The 22206-nt window shown below is 35.0% G+C and overlaps 1 protein-coding gene across 7 annotated transcripts in view; it reads left to right on the top strand.

The window, feature by feature from the left end:
• WNK1 (WNK lysine deficient protein kinase 1) overlaps positions 1–22206 on the top strand; it is a 150581-nt gene that overhangs the window by 95309 nt on the left and 33066 nt on the right. For 6 of the 7 annotated variants that reach the window (XM_039236340.1, XM_039236336.1, XM_039236339.1 and 3 more), the window contains exons 5-9: positions 7610–7698; positions 9692–9911; positions 10959–11292; positions 12134–12321; positions 20487–20573. In XM_039236340.1, coding sequence (XP_039092271.1) covers positions 7610–7698; positions 9692–9911; positions 10959–11292; positions 12134–12321; positions 20487–20573 — 918 coding nt within the window. Of the gene's footprint in view, positions 1–7609; positions 7699–9691; positions 9912–10958; positions 11293–12133; positions 12322–17132; positions 18363–20486; positions 20574–22206 lie in introns of all 7 variants that reach the window. The other variant, XM_039236341.1, reaches the window with a different exon arrangement.

Here is a 22206-nt window from a genome sequence, read left to right as displayed (position 1 = left end):
AATCCAGAGAGTAATGAGCCTTGGGGAATCATGAGGTAAACTAATTTCCTTTGATAGAGCTAGGTAGATTTGGTAGGAAGTTTGAAGAAGTTTGTTTTCCAATGGGATCATAAGGTTTGTTCAAATTCCTGTAAACTAATGGTTCATACCAATAAGAATCTGGCTGAATCCAGCCTCATAACAACCAAGTTAGAAATAATGGGGATTTTTAATTACTTTGTTTGTGTAATTTGACTTTGTCACTGATTCCATTAGCCATTGGATTGCTAGGTTTGAACATTCTGTCTGGGAAAAACAGAATAAAGCAGTTAGGGTAAAATTCCTTTTACTTTTTATATAACAGACAACAATCCACCCCACTTTTTTTTTTTTTTAGCTGAAACAAGTGATTCCTGATTAGATAGTATTTGAAAAGTTGAGGAAAACTGTTGTTTTTCTTTAGCAGCTGGAATTTTTATGCTAATCCAGAGATCTAAATCCACTGGAATTAGCCAAAATGATTCCTTTATAAATTTTATTCGTGTTTCTATCCAGTAAATTTGGATTCTTCATGTAAAATAAAACTATGTGTATCATGGGCATGTAGTATCTTGGGACACTTTACATTATTTTCAGAGGCATTCCATTATTCTGTGATTTGACTAAGATTAAAGGTTCTTAATCAGATTGTTAATCTTAAACCAAAGAGTTCTGAGTATCATTCTTAATATTTTAGTACTAAGGAACCTGGGAAATCCTTATTTCAGAATTTCTTTAAAAAACTTGTATTTTTTAAAATTTTTGCTGAATATTGGAATTCACAAGGCATTAGACTATAGAATAAAAACTGGTAGGATATAGAATGATAATTTCTATATTTAAGTATGTTATAGCAATATTGAGTTTCTTGGTCTCTTATAAATAACTTACATGCTAAAAGATATATAGATACTTTGTAATTGCTACCTTCTCATTATATATGATTTGAGGTATACCTTGAAAGAAATGTAGAACTCAGTTGGCTATAAAAAGTAGGGAACAGTAAGAGTGTTCTTATTGTGAAAATGTGCACTAAGTATTTGGTGAACAAGTAACCAGTTTGGATTTATTTGCAGGAGATAAGAGTAGAGAAGAAGGTGGAAGTTGGATTGTGAGGGCTTTTCACACCAGAGTAAGAAAATTAAAAAGACTGTAACATGGACTAGAATTAACATTGAACTAAGCATTGTGGATCTGGATTCTAGATTTTGCTTTACCATTGACCAGGACCTTACCCACAGAAACCGATTCTGGTTTTTTTTTTGTTTGTTTGTTATTTAATTTTTTTTAAATGTTTTATTTATTTCTAGGAGAGAGAGAGAGAGAGAGAGAGACAGCGTGAGCAGGGGAGGGTCAGAGTGAGAGGGAGTCACAGACTGAAACAGGCTCCAGGCTTCGAGCTGGCAGTCAGCACAGAGCCTGACGCGGGGCTCGAACCCACGAACCGCGAGATCATGACCTAAGCGAAAGTCGGACGCTTAACCGACTAAGCCACCCAGGCGCCCCAAACCGATTCTGTTTTATTCTAGGTGCTAAAGATGATACAGTGTGTCTGGCAGGTGTCTAATAAGGACTACAGTACACTAGACTAGATACTTCATAGATGCCAATTGAATTAATGAATTGATTCTAACTTTGATATGGCATTAAATCTCTCTGGGCCAAAACGGTCTCATTTAAATAAGGAGGACATCTCACTCAGTTTGTTTCTAGATCTGTGATCCTATGGCAAACTTGTAGATGTGGAGAACTATTAACCATTTTTGAGTAGTGTGATGTGAGTTAAATGATGTCAAGTGACTGGAAAGGACTAAATGTCAGATGATTAAATGAAGCCAGATGATTCAGCTGGCCACAATATAAAATACAAATTGGAGATGGAGAGAATAGAAACAATGAAATCCATCTGAAATTGGTTAAGTTTAAAGAGGTGAGGTGCTAATAATCTGGACTTTGGTGATCACAGTTGTTATACAAAAGAAGCAATGATTTTGAGAGGTAATGAAGAAATTAGCAAAAATCTCGTTTTGCCTGGCTAGAGATCTTTGTTGGAAGGACAGTAGGAATACCAGTAGCAGAAGTATTTACCAGTTGCTTTAAACAATTTATCTTTGTTTAACATGCTCATAGAGAATAATAGTACTTAAGTGTTTTGGGAGAAGAAGCATCCAAGAATGACTAAGTTTTCTATTCTGGGTCATGGAAATAGTGATGATATTATTGAAAGAAATGAGGAAATTTAGAGAAGAGCACTGACTTTAAGAGAAAGCAGAATTAGAGCTCAGATGTAAACTGTTGTGCATATGTGAATGGTATTTTTACTATATATGTTGAAAACTCTGATATATAGAAAAGACTGGTCTAGATATTTGTGCCTCCATTATACCCCTGTCCAAAAAAAGTGATCTCACTGTGGTTTAGTGTGTTGCCCAGCAGAGTTTTAAAATCCAGGTAACAAGCCACCCGTTTTCTAGCTCTTTCATTTTCATTTAGCTAACATAGTCCAAGCAAGCTTACTCTCAAGCATTTAAGTTAGAGGTAATGCTGGACCACATTACTGTATATCTGACTAATACCTGACATTCTAGACTACCTACTTAGTAATGAATTGTATTGAGCCAAAGATCAGTAGCAACTACTACTTTGAACTAGCTTGTAGAATAGCCATTTCTAGCCTTTAGAGTAGTATTCCTACCGAAGAGCTTCTAAGCCCTTATCTTATGTTACTGTTGTTGAGTAATTGAAGCCTTAAAACCCAGTCTTGGTGGGGATTCCATCTTACCAAATTATAAGGGATAGGAATTTTTTCTGCTACCCATTATAACAGTGCAATGAGCAGTGCTTTTTCTACTATCTTTGTTAGTGCCATGAAGAAAAACAGTTCTTTAATCACTAAAGTCAAAGTAGTAGTTATATGGGTCTGTGAGATCTTCCCGGGAAATAGGAATATCTTTAGGTGATTATGCATATCGAAGCTTTTAATAAAAGGGAAGGGAGAAGAGTAAATTCTTAACCATTTCTATGTACTAATTCACAGTTTTGTTTTTTTTTTTAATGTACCATAAGAGAATAGTACAGCTTTAATATCACCTGTTTTTAAATTAGGTAAACATTTAAATTAGGTAAACTATTATCCACAGTTTTTGAGTGAGTTTAAGGGATGTGGTTCAGGTCCCACACACAAACCTGATGTATGAGAAGTTGACCTGAGAACGTAGCCCCAGTATCATGATTTCCTTCAACAGTGTTCTTTTGGCTACACATTCAGAGTTTATGTTTTGGTTGTTGAACTCAATCCCCATTTTCTTTTAAAAGAGTAGTTCCAACATGATGAGGGGTGAGGGAGTGTTTAGGTAAATAGATTTCTAGTGTGGGTTTTGATATCAAAGAGGCAGAACCTGTGGACATAATGGGTGGAGCCATGAGCAAGGAAAAAATCTCATTTTGCTTGTCCTACGATCTGTTGCTTTTAGAGGAGAAGCAGGAGGTGCAGAAGCAGAACTGTTTCCCTGCTGTTCAGCTGTAGCTTTGTTTAAAGGGCCTATCTAGAATAGATTATTAGCCAAGCAAAGCAAACTAAGAATTGGAGAGTCTGAGAGTTGGAGGAGCATGGCTAGTGTTAATCAAGAAACTGTGCTTCAGTCTGACTTTGATGTCTGCCTTGCTTATGCTGTAGGCTAATTTACTCTGTGAATTTAAGTCTTACCAATTTCCCCACTTTCCTCTAACTGTAACAAGTCTGCTTTGCTCTTTGTGATGGATTTTACCAAGAAAGACTTTTGCTCAGTGTTTGTCATCGTAAATTCTCATTGTTGTTGCTGTCCTCAAAAGGATTGTGTAAATGAGGTGGGTAAGAATTTCTAATAAATACAAAAGGTGTATTGTAGCCATTTGGTGATATTTGAAGCAAGTATCAGTTAAAGTACTGAAATTGTTTACTTTAGAATGCTTTTTAAAATACTTGACATTTTGTGGTTTAGTTACTTTATACTACATTTTGTATGAGGAGGAAAGAGGCTTTTCTCAATTCTGAATGGTTAGAGAAAGTTTTACTTTTATGAAAGGATACATAAATGTTACCCTAACACATTTGAAACCTAAGCTGTTAAGAAGCAAATGCTGGCAGTTTTTAAGACCTAGAATATTGAACTAGAGAATATCATTGTTACAATTCACTTTTATTTTTTCTGCAGATTACTTGGCAAACCATAAGTATGTAGAATTCAAAGAAAAATTGAATCTATAAAATGCATGTATTATGTGATTTCCATTTTTCTTAGTTCAAATCAACATTTTATAAACATTTGTGTTATTAACTTCTGATGTACCTTGGAGGGAGTCATGGTTGTTTTCTTTTTTTTCTTTTTTGAGGGCTCTAAAATTGCACAAAAGTGGCCTTTGTTTTTGTTTTAAGAGAATACATCATTTTTTTAATACCCGGAAGTATCTTAAATTATATATTCAAGAAGATGTTCAAGAAGTGCTTTTGTCTAATACAGGGAAACATCCTACCTCTCCCACATGAAAAAAAAACATAACGTGGCACTGTTGCCTCAGGGCGATCCCTGTGAGTTACAAAAGTAAGCAAGAGTATTTCTAGAGACAATGGGTTGCTGGCTGTAGAAGAATGGAGTATGTCTCCTTAACCAGATTTTTCGTATGTATAAAATATTAGCCCAGTTTTTATCTGCCTTAGTACTCTTTTTCCTGTTTCGTGTTTTTAAACCTCATTCAGAAGAGGTAAGCAAAAACTTTGCCTGTACTGGTCAGAACAGGACTAGAATAGTACTTAGTAGGGCTAAATCAGGAATAAAGAAAAGGGATGACATTAGGAAGATTTTAAAGGCTCTCAGTTGATCGTTTTTGTTGAAGTATGTGAACTACGGAGGGGAAAAGATAAAATCTTACCAGAATATTTTTTTCATCATTATTTTGTTCTGTCTGGTGCTTAAAACCATGTTTTAGAATAATTTAGACCAATTTTTTTTTTAATTTAAAAAAGTATCAGTTACCATAAATATTTTAAAATACATCGAGTTCTTTTTCCTAAGAAGCCTGTAAGTATGATAAATGTATCAAAACCTTGTTTTGTGCTTGTTTATTTCAAGCAACTTTCTATTTTATTTTCCAGATGACTTTTCTGTAGGTCACTTTCAGGATTAGTGAGGTTTCATGCTCATTTTATATTTTGTTTCCAATATACAGTCCCCATATATTCTTCTCAAATGATTCAGAATACTTCTGCCAGATATTTTGAGAATCCTGGCTTCTTGATGGTAGCTAACTGGTAGCTGAAGTTTCTTCTATCTTTTTCATTATCTAAGTCGGTAACAGTAACTGCATTAATCTTTTAATACCAGCTGCTGGACTGGTAAGATATGTCTGTTTTATGAGATCTTGGAACCTGCAATACATTTTTAAGTTGGCAGTGGCAGTCAGATTGCCAATTATATAGCACTGGTGTGGAATTTTCTGTATTTGAATCTTGAATAGGTTGAAAAAGCAGCTTAACCTAATAAATTTAAGGTGTTGTATTAAGCACAGTTGCTGGTTTTGCCAGTATGACCTTATATAGCTCATTTGTTCAACTAATATTTCTATTTATAAGTAGGAATTCCTATTTGTAAAGTAATGAATGTTTACATGGGTAGGATTATCAAGAGGATTATTTATTTTTAAGAATAACCAAGGATGAAATCTTGGTGATTATTTTTCAAGAGAATTCTTTGCTTCCTTTTAACCCTAAGCTTTATTATCTTTAGTGATTGCTTCTGAATTCAAAAGGGACCTTAGGTCAGCAAACTTAGTAATTCACAGAGCTTTCAGTCTAGATACCACGTTTGATTCTAGCTGCCGTGAATGTAGGTTGGCAAGTTGGACAGCTATTATCCCTGTTTGCTAGACAATGAAGCTGAAATCATCTTTCCAATATGCTTGTGCTAAATTGGAACAGAACTTTTAATATAATCAATATGTGTGTTTTATTAATATGTAGAGTTTTTACTGCTAGAAGGCCAAAGTAGATTCCGTCAAAATAATACATGTTTATGGAAGAAGCATTTTTCCTAGTTACATCTGTATTCTCTTTGGCCACTTGCGTGTAATATTTGAATTGGCCTTTACATGCAAAGGCCAAGTATGTATTAGTGTCCAGTTTTACCAAAGAGCATTCTTTTAGATAATTTTCTGCTGATAGTTCTACAGCATCATCCTTTTTTAAATTCTCAAATAGTTCCTATTTTCTAAAGCCCTCTACTTTGAAATACCATACCAGCTTGCTCAATTAAAGCAACCTTTTGCTTCAGCAGCATTATTTTTCTTGTTCTTGTTAGAATTACTATACGAAGGCAAAGACCAGTTGGGAAAACTTAGCTGGATTTGAAAAATAAGAAGATCAAGGAAAATAAACTAGTGATCTTTGTAGTCATTACATAGAAATGAAGCTATTAAATATATGGGTTTAACTTTAGGGTCAGCCCTACTGACCTTGCTGTGGAAAGGTAGCCCTTAGAGGTAGAATCCTCCAAGTCAGGAGTTTTGAATAATGCATTTGAGTAATTGATGAGAATTAGAGTTAATCCTTTGATGCATTTCATTACAATCCATGCATTTCTGTGATTGTCAAATTATTTTCACTAATTTTGTTTTAATTGATTTTGTCACTGAGACTAGATGATTAAAATTTATGTACTATATTCTAAGTTTTCTAGTACCTCTCCCTTATTTCCTATTCCCTGTGTTTTATGTGTTTATGTACCACTTGGACAGTATATCAGTGCAGCTACTTCAATCCATATGATTACTTAGATAAGGAAGGAATAGAAAATGAGGTGATTTTCTCCATATCACTTCTCAGGAGTATTTTGTTATTCTTACATCGTGTGTGTATTTTCTACACATTGCTAAAATTTTATTTGCAAAGAGTTTACATTTTTATGAAGATTCTAAAATGCCATATAGTATTACATACAGTAGTATTGAATTTTCTTCTGAAATTAATTAGAAATCTTTTATATGGATCTGAAAAATCACTTTTCATTTTATGTTTCATATGTGCCAGACAATTTGCTCTTCTGTTATCATGCCAAACCAATCCAAATCCTTAACTGCTATACTCACTTGAGTTTGTTGCAGAGTACTATGATAATAGAATACCTGCCAAGCTAAGCATGTGAATTCATGCCCGTTCATGGATCCACTGTTCAAAATAGTTAAATACTGTGTTGATTAATGTGTTAGGGAACAAGGCTGAACAAAAGATCTAACCAGTTAGAACATTTGACCTTCATTTTAGCCAACAACTTCCTTTACCTGAAACACAGCCGAAGATGTTGACAACAGCCTAAATTTTTCCCTAGCCAAATATAGAGGCCATGGAGGTAAGAGACCCCACTGTCTGACTGTTATTGTTGTTTTCTTGTGGGAGCTAAATTGCCGCTAGTCAACTCTGACCCTGCAGTGGACCAGATCCTACAGGCAAATCAGAAAAAAGCCAGAAGGCAATCTAATAGAAGCTTAAGAGGCACAAAATGAAAGTTCAAAGACCTTGCCTTTATTAATGTGTTTCTGTTGCTATTTTTATGTTTCTCAGGGAGTGAAGCCTGCCAGTTTTGACAAAGTAGCAATTCCTGAAGTGAAGGAAATTATTGAAGGATGCATAAGACAAAACAAAGATGAAAGGTAAGTTGCCACTTTTGACTTAGGTATTGCTTAAAAACCTTAAATGTGATATGTCTGAATACAGTACTCAATCTAAAGTGTATTTAATATTTCACTTGTGATTAATTTCTCTATTTACATGGAATATCTTTAAAATTAGAGGTCAGGGGGTGCCTGGCTGGCTTAGTTGGTAGAGCATGTTACTCTTGATCTCAGGGTTGTGAGTTCAGGCCCCACATTGGGTATAGAGATTACTTTAAAAAAGTAAAAATTTAAAAAAATCTTTTAAAAGTAGACTTCTGTCCATTTAAGGTAGTATTGAGATTTGATATACTGAAATGTGAAAATGTGATATGGTAGGATTTAAGTGAACCAGAACCTAGCTACTACATTCAGTTACAACTACTTACCTGAAGTGTCAGCATGATTTATAAAACTCAGTAGGGTTCAATCTCTTTCTAACCAGCAGATCTGTTCCTTAGTTCTTTACCCATTGAATTCTAGAAGGTGAAATAAAATCTTGGCTCTTGGAAATCAGCTCAACTATATAGGTCTTGATTTGCTGTCATTATGCCAGAATTGAAGAGCAAAACATCAAAATTCCTTTCAGTAAAGAGAGACAAGTTCGCCCAAAGCTTAGGAGGAGATATGGCTTAGTCATTTGTACTAACAGGACTTTTCTCAGAGGAGTGGCAAGTATCTGATCTGTCATATAGCTGATTCATCACCCGTTAGGCATGGCAAAGATGCAGTGTGTGTTTATGAAAAATAATCTACCCTCACCATCCCCCCTCACCTTCCAAAAAAGGAAAAGTAGACTGGCCAGTACAAATATAAATTGTAAGTTGAGCACAATCTGTCTCCTGAAGAATGAGAGCAATCAGGTATATCATCCAAACTAAAGAATTCAGTATCTTCCCTTCTCCAGTCTCATTCTTTTTTCATAACTTTGTTATTTGGAAGAGCTTAACATCATGATCTTTAAGGCTGTTCAGTAGAAGTTTAGTTTGGGTTTCTAATTTCATATACAGTGTTTGGAAAGGAGAATCCCTATCTACTAAGAACTTGTTTTTACTATAAACAAAGGAATATTTGTTTCCAGTCTTAGAACCTATTACTGTTTCTTTTCTGAATGATACAGTTTACTAGATTACTGGTATTTTGAAACCATTTATCTAAAGAAGATTATTCCACAATCAGACTTCTTGCCTAGTACACAAACTGTTGAACAAGGATTTGAATTTATTGGGGTAAATAAAGTTGTAGGAGGTAAAGAACTAGAAATCGAAAAACCTATTTTCAAATTTTGATTCAACCATTTAAGCCTTCTAACTGTGAGCAGATTTTCACCCTCTCTGAATCTCCATTTCCTAATAATCAGAAAATAATAATTCATTGAATGTTGGGGGATTAGATGGGACCATACATAAGAGGAGATTTTGTTAACTATAAATTCTACATAAACTATGGGGTATTTTGAAGCTCTGATATTCTGTGTATTACTTGCTCTTATTAGCACATCGTTAACTAATAGAGATTAGATCACTTAAAAAGTATCACTTTCAGCTCTTATTTATAAATGAGATTGTTCTGATGTTCTATAACTTGAGATCAAAACTATAATCATTATTTACATGGAGCAGTGTAGAAATGAGTTATAAAATCTTGGTTTTTTTAGTAGTCCTTTTTTATTATTCCAGGTATAACAATAATCAGCCATACTTGAAAATTGTTTTAGGGGCACCTGGGTGGCTCAGTCAGTTAAGCATCCGACACCAGCTCAGGTCATGATCTCACAGTCTGTGAATTCGAGCCCCGCTTTGGGCTCTGTGCTGACAGCCCAGAGCCTGGAGCCTGCTTCAGATTCTGTGTCTCCCTCTCTCTCTGCCCCTCCCCCACTCGCTCTCTGTTTCTGTCTCTCAAAATAAAGACATTAAAATTTTTTTTAAAAAATTGTTTTAAATCTAATGGCATTTTGTTTTGTTTTTTCGTTTCACTTCCCTCTCTTTGGTAGATATTCTATCAAAGACCTTTTGAACCATGCCTTCTTCCAGGAGGAAACAGGGGTACGGGTAGAATTAGCAGAAGAAGATGATGGAGAAAAGATAGCCATTAAATTATGGCTTCGTATTGAAGATATTAAGAAATTAAAGGGAAAATACAAAGACAATGAAGCTATTGAGTTTTCCTTTGACTTGGAAAGAGATGTGCCAGAAGACGTTGCTCAAGAAATGGTAAATTAGCACTGATCTGCCACATAAAAATTGATATAGATTTATAAACATTGATATTATTGAGCAAAAAAGTTTATGAAGCAGTGTGGATGGCAGATCTCATTGATACAAAATTGTGTTGATTGATGGCCCCAAAGTTATTTTTATTTGAGGAAAAGATAAACAAATGTAGATAGATAAGGATGGATGGATGGATGGATCTAAAATGTATTCTGAAGTTATCTGAAAGGCTGTAAGGTTGAATGACTCCTAATCTGCATAAACCTATTGAGTTAGAATGACAATTTGTATTTTCTAAATATCTAAATATTGATCAGTTATTTGGATAAACTCTAAATATATTATGAATTGTTTTTCCTTGAGGGAGTTTTCAAGATTAATTATTAGTAGGCAGCCTTTGATCAGTCACTTTCTGAAGTATGTCTAAAATATAACTTTTCAGAAAGGAAACACTTCACCAATTTTAGGGTTGCGATATGCCTAAAATAGTGAATATGCAGAGATACTCCTAGAATATCTCTGCTAGAATTTATAAGAACCATTCAATAGAAGGAGTCAGATATGAAAGAGATCCTTAATTTTAATTGTTATACCATTAGAGATTTGTGTTTTTATTTGTTGTTGTTTTTTAACTTGGATGTATTTACCATCAGGTTAAGTTGTTGCCTTGTGAAGCAAAGTTAAAAACAACATGGATTAATATTAATAGTTACATGTGAGCAGGAAATAGAGTGAATAGAATAAAATGAGCCTTATTTGGTTTAAAACCTTTGGTTTTAGGCTCCCCATTGTGTTGTTAGAAGGTACACCTACGCTGAAAGTTTCTACAAAGATGATGGCATCCACCCCATTAGTATCTACAAAAATGGTGGAGAAATACATAATGCAGACCAGTAACTTCAGTTTGGTTTAGACCAGTCCTTAGAGAGGTCTTTCTCTTCCCCGCTTTTCCTACTTTTTTCCCCCAAAGATGCTTTTTTTGTTTTATATTTGGTTTGTTTTCTTTTGATATTGTACTGCTTCCTAATGCACTCCTTTATCCTATAGGTAGAGTCTGGGTATGTCTGTGAAGGTGATCATAAGACCATGGCGAAAGCCATCAAAGATAGAGTGTCATTAATTAAGAGAAAACGAGAACAGCGGCAGTTGGTGCGGGAGGAACAAGAAAAAAGAAAGCAGGAAGAGATCAATCAGAAACCCCAGGTAGAACAACAATCAAGTACTTCCCAGGCAGGAGTCAAGCAGATCCCATCTGCTAGTACTGGCATGCCTCCTGCTTCTACCACATCAGCTTCAGTTTCTACCCAAGTAGAACCTGAAGAACCTGAGGCGGATCAACATCAACAACTGCAGTACCAACAAACTAGTATATCTGTGTTATGTAAGTATTTTGGGAAATGGACAAGTATGCTAAGGATACTCCTAATTGATTTTTCATCTTCTTATTCATCATTTTTCACTGGCCTCTTGGCTTGAATCATGAATCCAATATATAATGAATTTGAAGTGATTACCATCTGCCTTTTCTTTCTATTCTGTCATCTACCACTAACAGACTAGGACAGGACAGTAAGGAAATGTGATTAGAATATAAAATAATTTTCCAGTTTGTAGATTTCTGCTTTTCACAATTCCTTAAAATATTATGAAACTAATATTACTAATAATATAACTGGAATTTAAATAAAAACTTTTTAAAAACTTACATCTGCAAAAATAAATGAATAAAATGAAATGTAACTGATAGTGAAAAATGAACAAGTTTATCTTAGCTATTTGTAATTGAATCCATTAATCTAGTTCAGTCTTTTTTTTAGCAAAGCTGAAGAACATACAGACTAGAAATTAATGTGGCTCTTAGTTTTTGATTGAACTACCTGCTTAATACTAAGAATGCACTGCTCTCCAAAGTTAAGACTGAAAGCTACATCAAACCTATGGCTGACTAACAGCATTCCATTTTAGTTCCCTTATTCTTCAGGTAATAAGATTTTATGACAGCGATGAAGTTTTTTTTAAAAGACATTAAAACTTTTTCCATATGGATCCTTCATGTTTTTAAGCATAGAAATCTTAGTAAAATAGCTAGTATTCATTTTTTAGTTTAGGTCTTTACAAAGAAGAACCTAACCCTAGAGTCATGGGTTTGTGATGGGAAAATATAAACCTCCTTTTTGTGATGTGTGTCTCTGTGTTTTTTTGGCAATTTATTTCTCCTTCAGCGGACGGGACAGTTGACAGTGGTCAAGGATCTTCTGTCTTCACAGAATCTCGAGTAAGCAGCCAACAGACAGTTTCATATGGGTCCCAACATGAACAGGCACATTCTACTGGCACAATTCCAGGGCATACAGCCTCTGTTGTCCAAGCACAATCTCAGCCTCATGGGGTATATCCACCCTCAAGTATGGTAAGTAACTGCATAAGAGAGTGTAAGCCTATAATGAGGGCTAATAGATGTAATATGTTAATTTCAGATTCTTTCTACTAGCCAAGTAATAGCATGAGTCTGAGGTAGATAATATAAGTGGTATGTTTCTAAAGGAAATAGGTTTATTATAGAGTAAATTGTAGTACTTCATTTAGGCCAGAACATAAACATTAATGTATGAGAATTAGCTGAACTTCCTAGGTGAAGAAACTATGTACAAAATTTAGACTAATCTGTACTTGATTAGAGATAATGCCCTCTTTTGCATTTTAGAGTTGAAACTGTTCAAATCATTGTAAGTTGGACATACAAATAATTTGAGGGTGGGTGTGTGGAGTGTTTATCAAAAGCTTACTTAAAATAAGAGTTACTAAGCATTTTTTGTAAGATTTCTTATTGTATAAAACACAGGTAAGACATTTAAACAATTATAGAATGCTGCATGTGAGTACTTTAGAGTGAAGAAATCCTCTATTTGTATGACCATTTAATTTAGCGCTTGTGTTTAGTTAACCATCAGTTGCTATGCGTGTTCCTGCCTTGAAGTCTGTGTTGAACACAAATTCCTTCCCCAGTATACGTTCATTTGCTTTTTCTCTTTATTTGGTATGGTTTTATTACAGATTTATTTTCAGAAGCAACTTATGGAGATTATTTTCTGAAATATTTTACACACTTATATGTAAACACAGAAACACACACTGCCCCATGTTTTACATTAGCCACTCTTGCTTTTCATCTAGAAAATGTTAAAATAGGTCATCAGGTAATACCCCATTTCTTTTGTTGACTCTCTGTGAAGTCTCCATGGTAAAGTACATCATCTGCCTCAGGAAGAAATTAGAGAATAACTGGTCACTGTATAGCACTTGTTTAGTGAGATCTTTAGACAGATTTTTTTCTCTCTTAGAAAGCTTTTCAGTCTGAATTTTGTGGAACTTTTGCTCTACATTAAGTGAAAATCTTTCTCTGTTAAGAAAATACTTCTGTTTGCTCTGCTCTTTTGTCCTACAGCTTGGAATAAAAGATGTTTGTATGTTTCAGAGTCCATTCATGAGTCCTGCATTAGCTAGGTCTCAAGATGAATGGCCACAGTAACACAGAGAAAACTACTAATACACTAATGTTTTCTACTTTTCCGACCTTTAAAATAATTAGGTAGGGTAGAAGAACTTAAAAAGACTATATAGATGCATTTCTGTGTTCTGACAAATATATTTGTCAGCATTTCTTGTCTGTTTCTACTTTTGCTCTGATTGATTTTTGTGGATTATCATAACTAGATTTCTTTTTTAACTATTTTTAATTTCCTTGCTTCCCTCATCACAGGGAATGAACATTAGGTGTCTTTATTTTCAGAAAGGAAATAGAATGATCATTCATGAAGATCTTAAATATTTGAGCCACAAACATAGTTATATTTATTTATTGATGCTCTGAAAGCAGACTGTTAATGACGGTCTTGCCTTTTAATGACAGTATTCTGTGGAGATATCATGAAGAGTCATCAAATATTGAGAATTTCTTTTAATCTTATGATTCTTTTTATTGCAGAAAGAATTTACTGTGGCTTACAATAATATATCACTTGTGTGGAATAAAAAAATTAGAATAAAAGAGAAACAAGGGTGGAGAAAAATAGAACCAGGAATGAACTAAGTATGATAAGTATGATGATGCTTAAGTACTTGCTACTGGTAGCCCACAAATTTGGTTCAGAGCATTCTATGCAGCAGTTTCAGAAAAGAAATGCAGTCAGTCATACAGTTCACAATACCTAAAGGGAAATGACAAACTTGCTCAGGACAACCTCAACAGTATTAGGTGTACTGCTTTTTTAGCTATATTAAAATTTTTATGTTGGGGCACCTCAGACTTTATAAACCTAAGCTGAATCTCCAATATGCCAGAAAATTATTAAAGTTTTACCTTCAGAAATTCACATTTAAGGTATTGTCCCATTGACTACTTTAGTAAAACTATAGAATGTGTCTATGTCGTGTATTACTTCTAGAAAGCTAATGCTTTTCCTATTAGAAAATGACTTTTTAACCTTTATAGATAAAGATAGGAAACGCAATAAATAAAATACTCTGAGCCAACAATTCTTTTAATCTGATGCCTTCCAAAATAGAATTGAGAAACCTTCCCTGAGATTTCGAGAGTTCTTGCACAGTAATCCAGTCTTAAAGTCTTCTACACAGTATAATGTACATTCAACTAACAGAATTCATTCTTTCTTAATCTTAATAAGTTTGCAGAAAACTAAGCGAGTATTCACTGTATTCCCTGTCTGTTCTACTACTTCAGTCAATTGACTCTTTCTTATTCATTCATACATTCATAACAATTGATATAATTTCAGAATACTTAGGAAGATAATTGATCATTGTCGTGGTTTTCATAAAGAAACCTGTACTTGGCCAACAGTGTAGAGAGCATAGTTGTGATCTTCCAGGTGTGTTTTGTGGAATTAAACCTCTTCTCAAAAAAATTGGATTTGTGGGATTGGGGGAAGATGGACACTTCTTTAGGTCAGCTATGCCCTATTATCATTGTACATTTGGTTATTTTATTTTCAAAGTACTGTGTTTTTCATGTGTGTGTTTGTTTTCTGTTTAGCCTCGTCGTGGCCGTAGCATGTCGGTTTGTGTTCCCCATCTTTCTGCCGTCCCCTCTCTGTCCCGCATCTCTCCCAGCGCTCCTTCCACCCCACCACCAGCGCTGTCTGCACCCCTTTCTCCTTCCCTCCTTCGGATTGCCCCTGAGGAAACTTTTGCCGAAAAGCTTTCTAAAGCATTGGAGAGTGTCCTGCCTATGCACTCTGCCTCTCAGCGCAAGCACCGACGCTCCAGCCTGCCTTCCCTCTTTGTCAGTACTGTATGTAACCGTAAACTTCCTGACAAATGAAAATTTATTACCAATGAATACATCCAGGCATCAAGAATTTTAATAAAAATTAAATAAATAGAAGGACTACACTTAGTAATATATTATGCTTTCAGGGTACCAGTTCTTCCTATAGGAAACTTTTTTGTTACAAGGCTTTGCGGGGGGGGGAAGCAAGGAGGTAATGAGAATGCTTATAATGCCCTGGGCACATATCAATGTGTGCACAATAAAATTTAGCTTTTATTATATTCTCCTATCCCTAACTGACCTATACAAATTCTTTCATTTTCACATATTAATATAAAGAATATGGATTACTTCATTTTAAATTCATTGGCTTGACCAAAAGCACATTTTCTCTTTATCAGAAAGTATCAAAGGTACTCAAATACATTTTCTCTTCACGTTATTCTAAAGAGATACTAATGAAGCCGAATGGGTCCATTTTTCCCCCATAGCAAAGAGTGATTGAAGACTGAAAGTTGCTTTTCATTTCTTAGCAGTTTAAAATGATGGTGTTGGCAACATGTTCCCTCCTGGAAATTTGTCTCTTAGATATTGAATGAGGTGGGATCTTTACCGTAATGGATACATTATTTTTGGAGGATGCAAAAAGGGTGGTTTTATGAAAGCATGAGAACAGAACTCATGGACAGAAAGAGCTCTTGCGACTCTAATGAATAGTTAGATACACTTGTAGTACATAAGATTTTCTTTGGCCCCATTTGTATCTATAAAAGATCTCTCTCTTAAAGTTGTGTTAAACACTGTGGGACCTTGCTGCTGCTTTTCCAGATAGAGAATATAGTTAACATTCTGATCTAGCAATATCAAAATATTCAGAATTGTACTTAGGCGAATGATAAGCTATATATAGTATTTTATGGCTTTGGGATACTCTGAATAAGAGTAAAAAAGAAACATTCTTGTCTGAAATAGAAGCCCTCTTTTAGCTGTTGTGAAGAAATAACAGTTGAGTCATTTTGCTAACTTGATGGGGACTATCCCTACTGAAAGAATGAAACTTATCTACTCTTTCTAAGAAGAGCCCATGAAAGTACATTATTACAGTGTACACTGTTTGCATTTGGCTAGGTAGGATTCTAAATTTAGAGAGTCTTATGTCTAGAACTACCTATGTGAACAAAAAAGTGCTGTTAAGTCTGTTAATATTATCCTTGTCACTTGATTTGAACACTAAATTATTCACCCCTTAACTAGGATTAGAGAAGTGGACATTCAGCAGTTTGACATCTGTAACATGTTTCATTTAGTAAAATTAACTGCATCTAGTTTAAGATAGATAGGGGGAAGGTTTTTTTGTCAGTAGTCAGTAGTATGTCTTTTACTGTCCACCAAAAATACCCCTTTTGATTTCTAGTTAGAAGATATACCGTTCGTTGATAATAACGCTGAAGCCTCTAACACAGCACAGCGTAATAACATAGAATATAGGAAAACTTTGTATAGCAGATTAAATTGAAGTACCTTTCTTATATCTTAAAAATGTTGAGATTACTGCCTTCCCTTAACTCTTACTATTTTATTTTTTTCCACTGATTTAAATATACAGTAAGTCTTAAGAGTGAGCATTTTAATTGGGGGCCAAAAACAGAATAAACACTTAGAAAATTCTTCCGTTTCCTTTGAGAGAGGATGTTGTGGAAAAGCAGCTCTTACCTAATGCAAAGAGTCCCACAGAATAACTGTATTGACCCTGGATGTATTTAATGGATTTTTACTATGCACATAATTTCCAAAATCATTGTTATTTCTTTATTAATTATAAATTTAGTGTAACCGTTTCATAGGGTTACACAGAGCTACCCAGTTTTGCATGTCTAATGTAATTTCACATATGAATGTATGAATTACTTGTCTTATTCATGTTGATACAGCCTCAGTCCATGGCGCATCCGTGTGGGGGGACCCCAACATACCCAGAATCACAGATATTTTTCCCAACTATTCATGAACGTCCAGTTTCATTTTCACCACCTCCCACCTGTCCACCGAAGGTGGCCATTTCTCAGCGGCGTAAGAGCACCTCCTTCTTGGAAGCCCAAACTCGCCACTTCCAACCCCTGCTGAGGACTGTTGGCCAAAATCTTCTTCCACCTGGGGGCAGCCCAACTAACTGGACACCAGAGGCCGTAGTTATGTTGGGCACTACAGCCAGTAGAATAACCGGAGAGCCATGTGAGATACAGGTTCATCCTATGTTTGAACCAACTCAAGTTCACGGTGACTATAGACCTGGACTAGTACTTCCAGAAGAAACTCACTATTTTATTCCTCAGGAACCAGTGTATCTAGCTTACCAGGCCCAGGTGACAGAACAGTATGAGGGTATTCCATACAACTCACCAGTACTGTCAAGTCCTATGAAACAGATACCTGAACAGAAGCCAGTACAAGGGGGCCCTTCCTCAAGTTCTGTCTTTGAATTTCCATCTGGACAGGCTTTCCTGGTAGGACACCTTCAGAATTTAAGATTAGATTCTGGATTGAGTCCAGGATCTCCCCTCTCTAGTATTTCTGCACCTATCAGTACAGATGCTACACGTTTGAAATTTCACCCTGTCTTTGTTCCTCATTCCGCACCCGCGGTTTTAACTCATAACAATGAGAGCAGAAGCAATTGTGTATTTGAGTTTCATGTTCATACTCCAGGCTCCTCTTCAGGAGAAGGAGGAGGAATTTTGCCTCAGCGTGTTTACCGAAATCGACAGGTTGCAGTGGACTTGAATCAGGAAGAACCACCTCCTCAATCAGTTGGATTACATGGCCGCCTACAGCCTGTGACTGAAGAACAGCGTAATTACCATGCCCCAGAATTGACCGTTTCTGTGGTAGAGCCTATCGGACAGAACTGGCCAATAGGAAGCCCAGAATATTCCAGTGATTCCTCACAAATTACTTCTTCAGATCCCAGTGATTTTCAGTCACCTCCCCCTACAGGGGGAGCAGCTGCATCTTTTGGCTCTGACGTCTCATTACCCTTTATCCGTCTGCCTCAGACAGTGTTACAAGAATCCCCACTTTTCTTCTGTTTCCCCCAAGGAACCACATCTCAGCAGGTTTTATCTGCCTCATTTTCTTCAGGAGGATCTGCACTCCATCCACAGGTTATAGGAAAACTTCCACAATTCTTTTAAACTACCCTACTGTGCATCATTACATTTAAGTTTTTTATCCCTCCTTTCCATTTATGTGGATTATTTTTAATTTTATTCGTAATATTAGTATTTCTCCTTTTGGGGGGATTATGAACTACTTGTATATAAGAACAAAATATGAGAGAGGAGCTGCCTCTTTTTCCTATAATATGTGCAAACCCCTTTGAACACAAAACTAGAACTTTAGTCACTCGTCAAAATCAGTTACTTTTATCCATATGTAGAATAATTTCAATCTGTAGTGAAAATGTAAATGTCTGTAATGTAAAGTTGACTCATTGATTATTTATAAATACTAATGTGAAGTATTTCTCCTTAAAAACAAACATGGCTAGTTAAAAAAAAAAAGTTAACATTTTTTTCCTATAAAATGAAAAAAATGGAAAATAGGGAATTTTTTTTAAAGAGTTTTAAGAATACACAAAATTTTCATTAGTTCGGAAGAATCTTAAAAGACAGAGAAAGGAAACATCTTAAGAATTTAGGAACAAATGAAAATGCCTTTTAAAATGGCATTTGAACAAGTCACTGTGTATTATATGTCCAAATAAAATGCTAATCTATAAAGTTGACTGATTCTAATTTTTAGCAACAAAATTATAATCCGGTGTGGGTGGTAGGGTTTTTTTTTTTTCGGTTTGTTTTTAAGGATTTGTGATCTCTGTTTCTCAGCTTGCAACATACATCTTGGGCCTTGGTTCTTTCCTCAACAAATTAAATTTTGTTATTTATGTGTATGGGCATATGCACTCTTGCAAATAAAGACAAAGTAAGGGACATAACAGAATTCAACAAGTGGAGTCAGTATTAACTATCGTTTTCCTTTGACATATTTTATCAATTGTGTTAAGTCTTATAAAATCTATATAGGAGACTTTCCAGTTATATATTCAAGGCATCGCTTGGATCTTTTAAATATTCCACTCTTATAAAATATTATATGTTCTTTGCTTTCTTCCTGTGTTCTTCCCTCATAAGGGGCATAAACAGTAGAAGCAAAAAGATCCAAAAACTTGAAAATTATGCTGCATGGGCATGCAGTGTACTCACTGTGTGCTCACATTAACACACTGCTTGTCAGCCTGTATTATAAATCTTAATGCACTGCCAGCTGTTCTTCTTTAAATTTTCCAAAGTAAAACATCAGGTGGTAAATTTACAGACATACTGCAGAAAGAATGAATACTTAATGGTGGTTAAGATGCAGTGACATGTGGTGTCAAATCCAAGTAGGCTTCAAAGAAACCCTTCTAAACTGAAATGGAACACCAAAGGTTGTGGGCCTTTTCATTTCCTTAACTTACCTATATAAAATCCTGCATTCATTTCTCACTTTCTCATTATTTTAAGTTAGATTTCTCGGTCAGGGCTTCTCCAATTCAACACTCTTGACGCTTTAGGTTGGATAATTCTTTGTTGTGGGTCGTGGTTCTGTGCACTGTAGGATGTTTAGCGGCATCCTCCACTTCTAACTAGTAGATGCCTGTAAAAACTACCTCCCCCCAGTTGTGGCAACCAAAGAATCTCTAGATGTTGCCAGATGACCCCTGGGAGGGCAAAATCACTTGTAGTTGACAACCATTACTCTAGGTTAGTGATGATACCAAGTTTTTTTACATTTTTAGTAAAAGTCTCCCTAGCACTACAGGAAGTAGCAAAAGGAACCAAATTAGCACTATCAGATATCCTTTGTCTTTAATTATTCCAATACAGGGTTATTTCACATTGGTAGTCATACTACTTTTTCCTGATGATTATACTTTCAGTAACAATTTTATTACAAATTTTACTGTTTTAGCCAGCTAAAATTCTAGCCCGAGCACAGCAGTAGTAGGTTAGGTTTTAACCATCAGTGGTTTTTGCATGGGACCGGGATACCTTCTGTGATAAAATCCACCTCTAACCCTTTCTTACAAAAGATGCCCCAGTGGTCTCCCATACATACTCAATCAAGCTAATGTTTCATTTTGCTCAAGCAAACTCTCAGGAGTTTGAATGTTTATTGCAAAAGTCTGACCTCTCAATATACTTATGGGGCTTCACTAATTTGTTGTATTCACTTTTTTCCTTCAGGCACAGGGGCAAAGCCAGGGTCACCCATCCTCAAGTAGCCTAACAGGGGTTCCATCATCCCTACCCATACAACAACATTCTCAACAGGTGAGAACAACTAACTCATTGCTACATTTTATGTATTAATAGCCAAAACACTGTTTAACATCGTTTCATGAATTAGATTCCTTATATAAATAAATGACTTGCTATATTTTTGAAAGAAAAATCAAGAGGCATAACATTTCTTGTGTTCAGTAACATTTTAGAAAATCTTCCCTTTTGTTTATTTTTAAATATCTACTAAATTCAGATATACGTTGAAATTCAGAAGAATCATTGTTAACTGATACTTATCTGCCTTCTTAAATAGATGATTCTACACATAATTTAACAATACAAAGAATGTCCAGTTTTTTTTATATTTGTGACTTACCTTTTATGAGCATTTTGCTATTGCTTTCATTATATTTGACTAATAATGCTACATTCCTTTTTAATTAAGTTCTAATCTGTGATATGGGTATCAGATTTTATGCTAAGAGAACTGAACAGCCACTTTAGGAACTTTTTAAACATTTTTTTAAATTTTTGATTGGGGAATTTATTCCTAAAAGTCCACAGAACTCAAGATTAGTACAGTGCTGATGGATTCAACAGCAAAACTAGTAATTCTAAAATTAAATATCTGTAGTTCATTATTTGATATTAGTTAATAGCAATTATTTGCGTGGGAATAATGCTTTTTTGACACTATTGAATATTTATTAGTTGTTTGAAATAAAATTTATAGCCACCACATTTGTCATAAAAACTTCCTGATGAGCTAGTTCATTGATAGTTCCCTACGAAGTGTGTTTTCACAGCTACCAAATCATAAATTGGTTTTTATTTCTATTAATCTTTATTTTATTTTATTTTCAATGTTTGTTTTAGTTTTGAGAGAGCAAAAGACAGAGCGTGAGCAGGGGAGGGACAGAGAGAGAGGGAGACACAAAATCTGAAGCAAACGCTAGGCTCCAACCTGTGAGCACAGAGCCTAATGTGGGGCTCAGACTCACAAACTGTGAGGTCATGACCTGAGCCAAAGTCAGATGCTTAACTGACTGAGCCACCCAGGCACCCCTCTATTAATTTGTTAAACAAAGCTTTTAATTTTTATTACAAATGGTCTCCTTCCAGTCTAGCATGTAATCATATAATCATTTGATACTAGTTTAAATTAGTTGTTCTTGTACAGAATTAGTTTGGTTATACGTACATTTACTTGGTGACCAACAGCCCTGTCTACAGAATTTAAAGGCTGGTAATCATGCTTTGTCTTGCTCCTGCTCTTTCTTTCAGACAAGTAGCTGAATCTATATATAATTATAGTTAAATTTGAGTAGTCACATTTTTGCCAACCTTAACAAATTGTATTTTAGTTCCATTAACAACCTTTAATGAAAATACAAATTAAAAGTTAAATAAATCTGTTTGAAGGCAGAAACACTATCAGGTACCACCTCTAGTTTGTTTATCTTTGGACACAGGCCAACACTAATAAACCTGAGTAAATTTTTAAGTGTTTGCTCTCTTTTTCCTTCTCCACAGGAATTTGTTATGTATATTATATGTGGGCATATATATCTGTATACTTACTAGCAAATGAAGATAGTGAAACAAACCATTCAGATTATTAGTAAGAAAAATATGTGAGGGTAAAGGGAGGACAATTCCATAAATGGTCAGGTTAAAAGAA

Source organism: Hyaena hyaena, unplaced genomic scaffold, assembly GCF_003009895.1.
Source record: "Hyaena hyaena isolate Hyena2069 unplaced genomic scaffold, ASM300989v1 scaffold_108, whole genome shotgun sequence".
NCBI lineage: Eukaryota > Metazoa > Chordata > Mammalia > Carnivora > Hyaenidae > Hyaena > Hyaena hyaena.
Note: the sequence above shows the minus strand (reverse complement) of the source record. Positions and strands in the feature narration are given on the sequence as shown.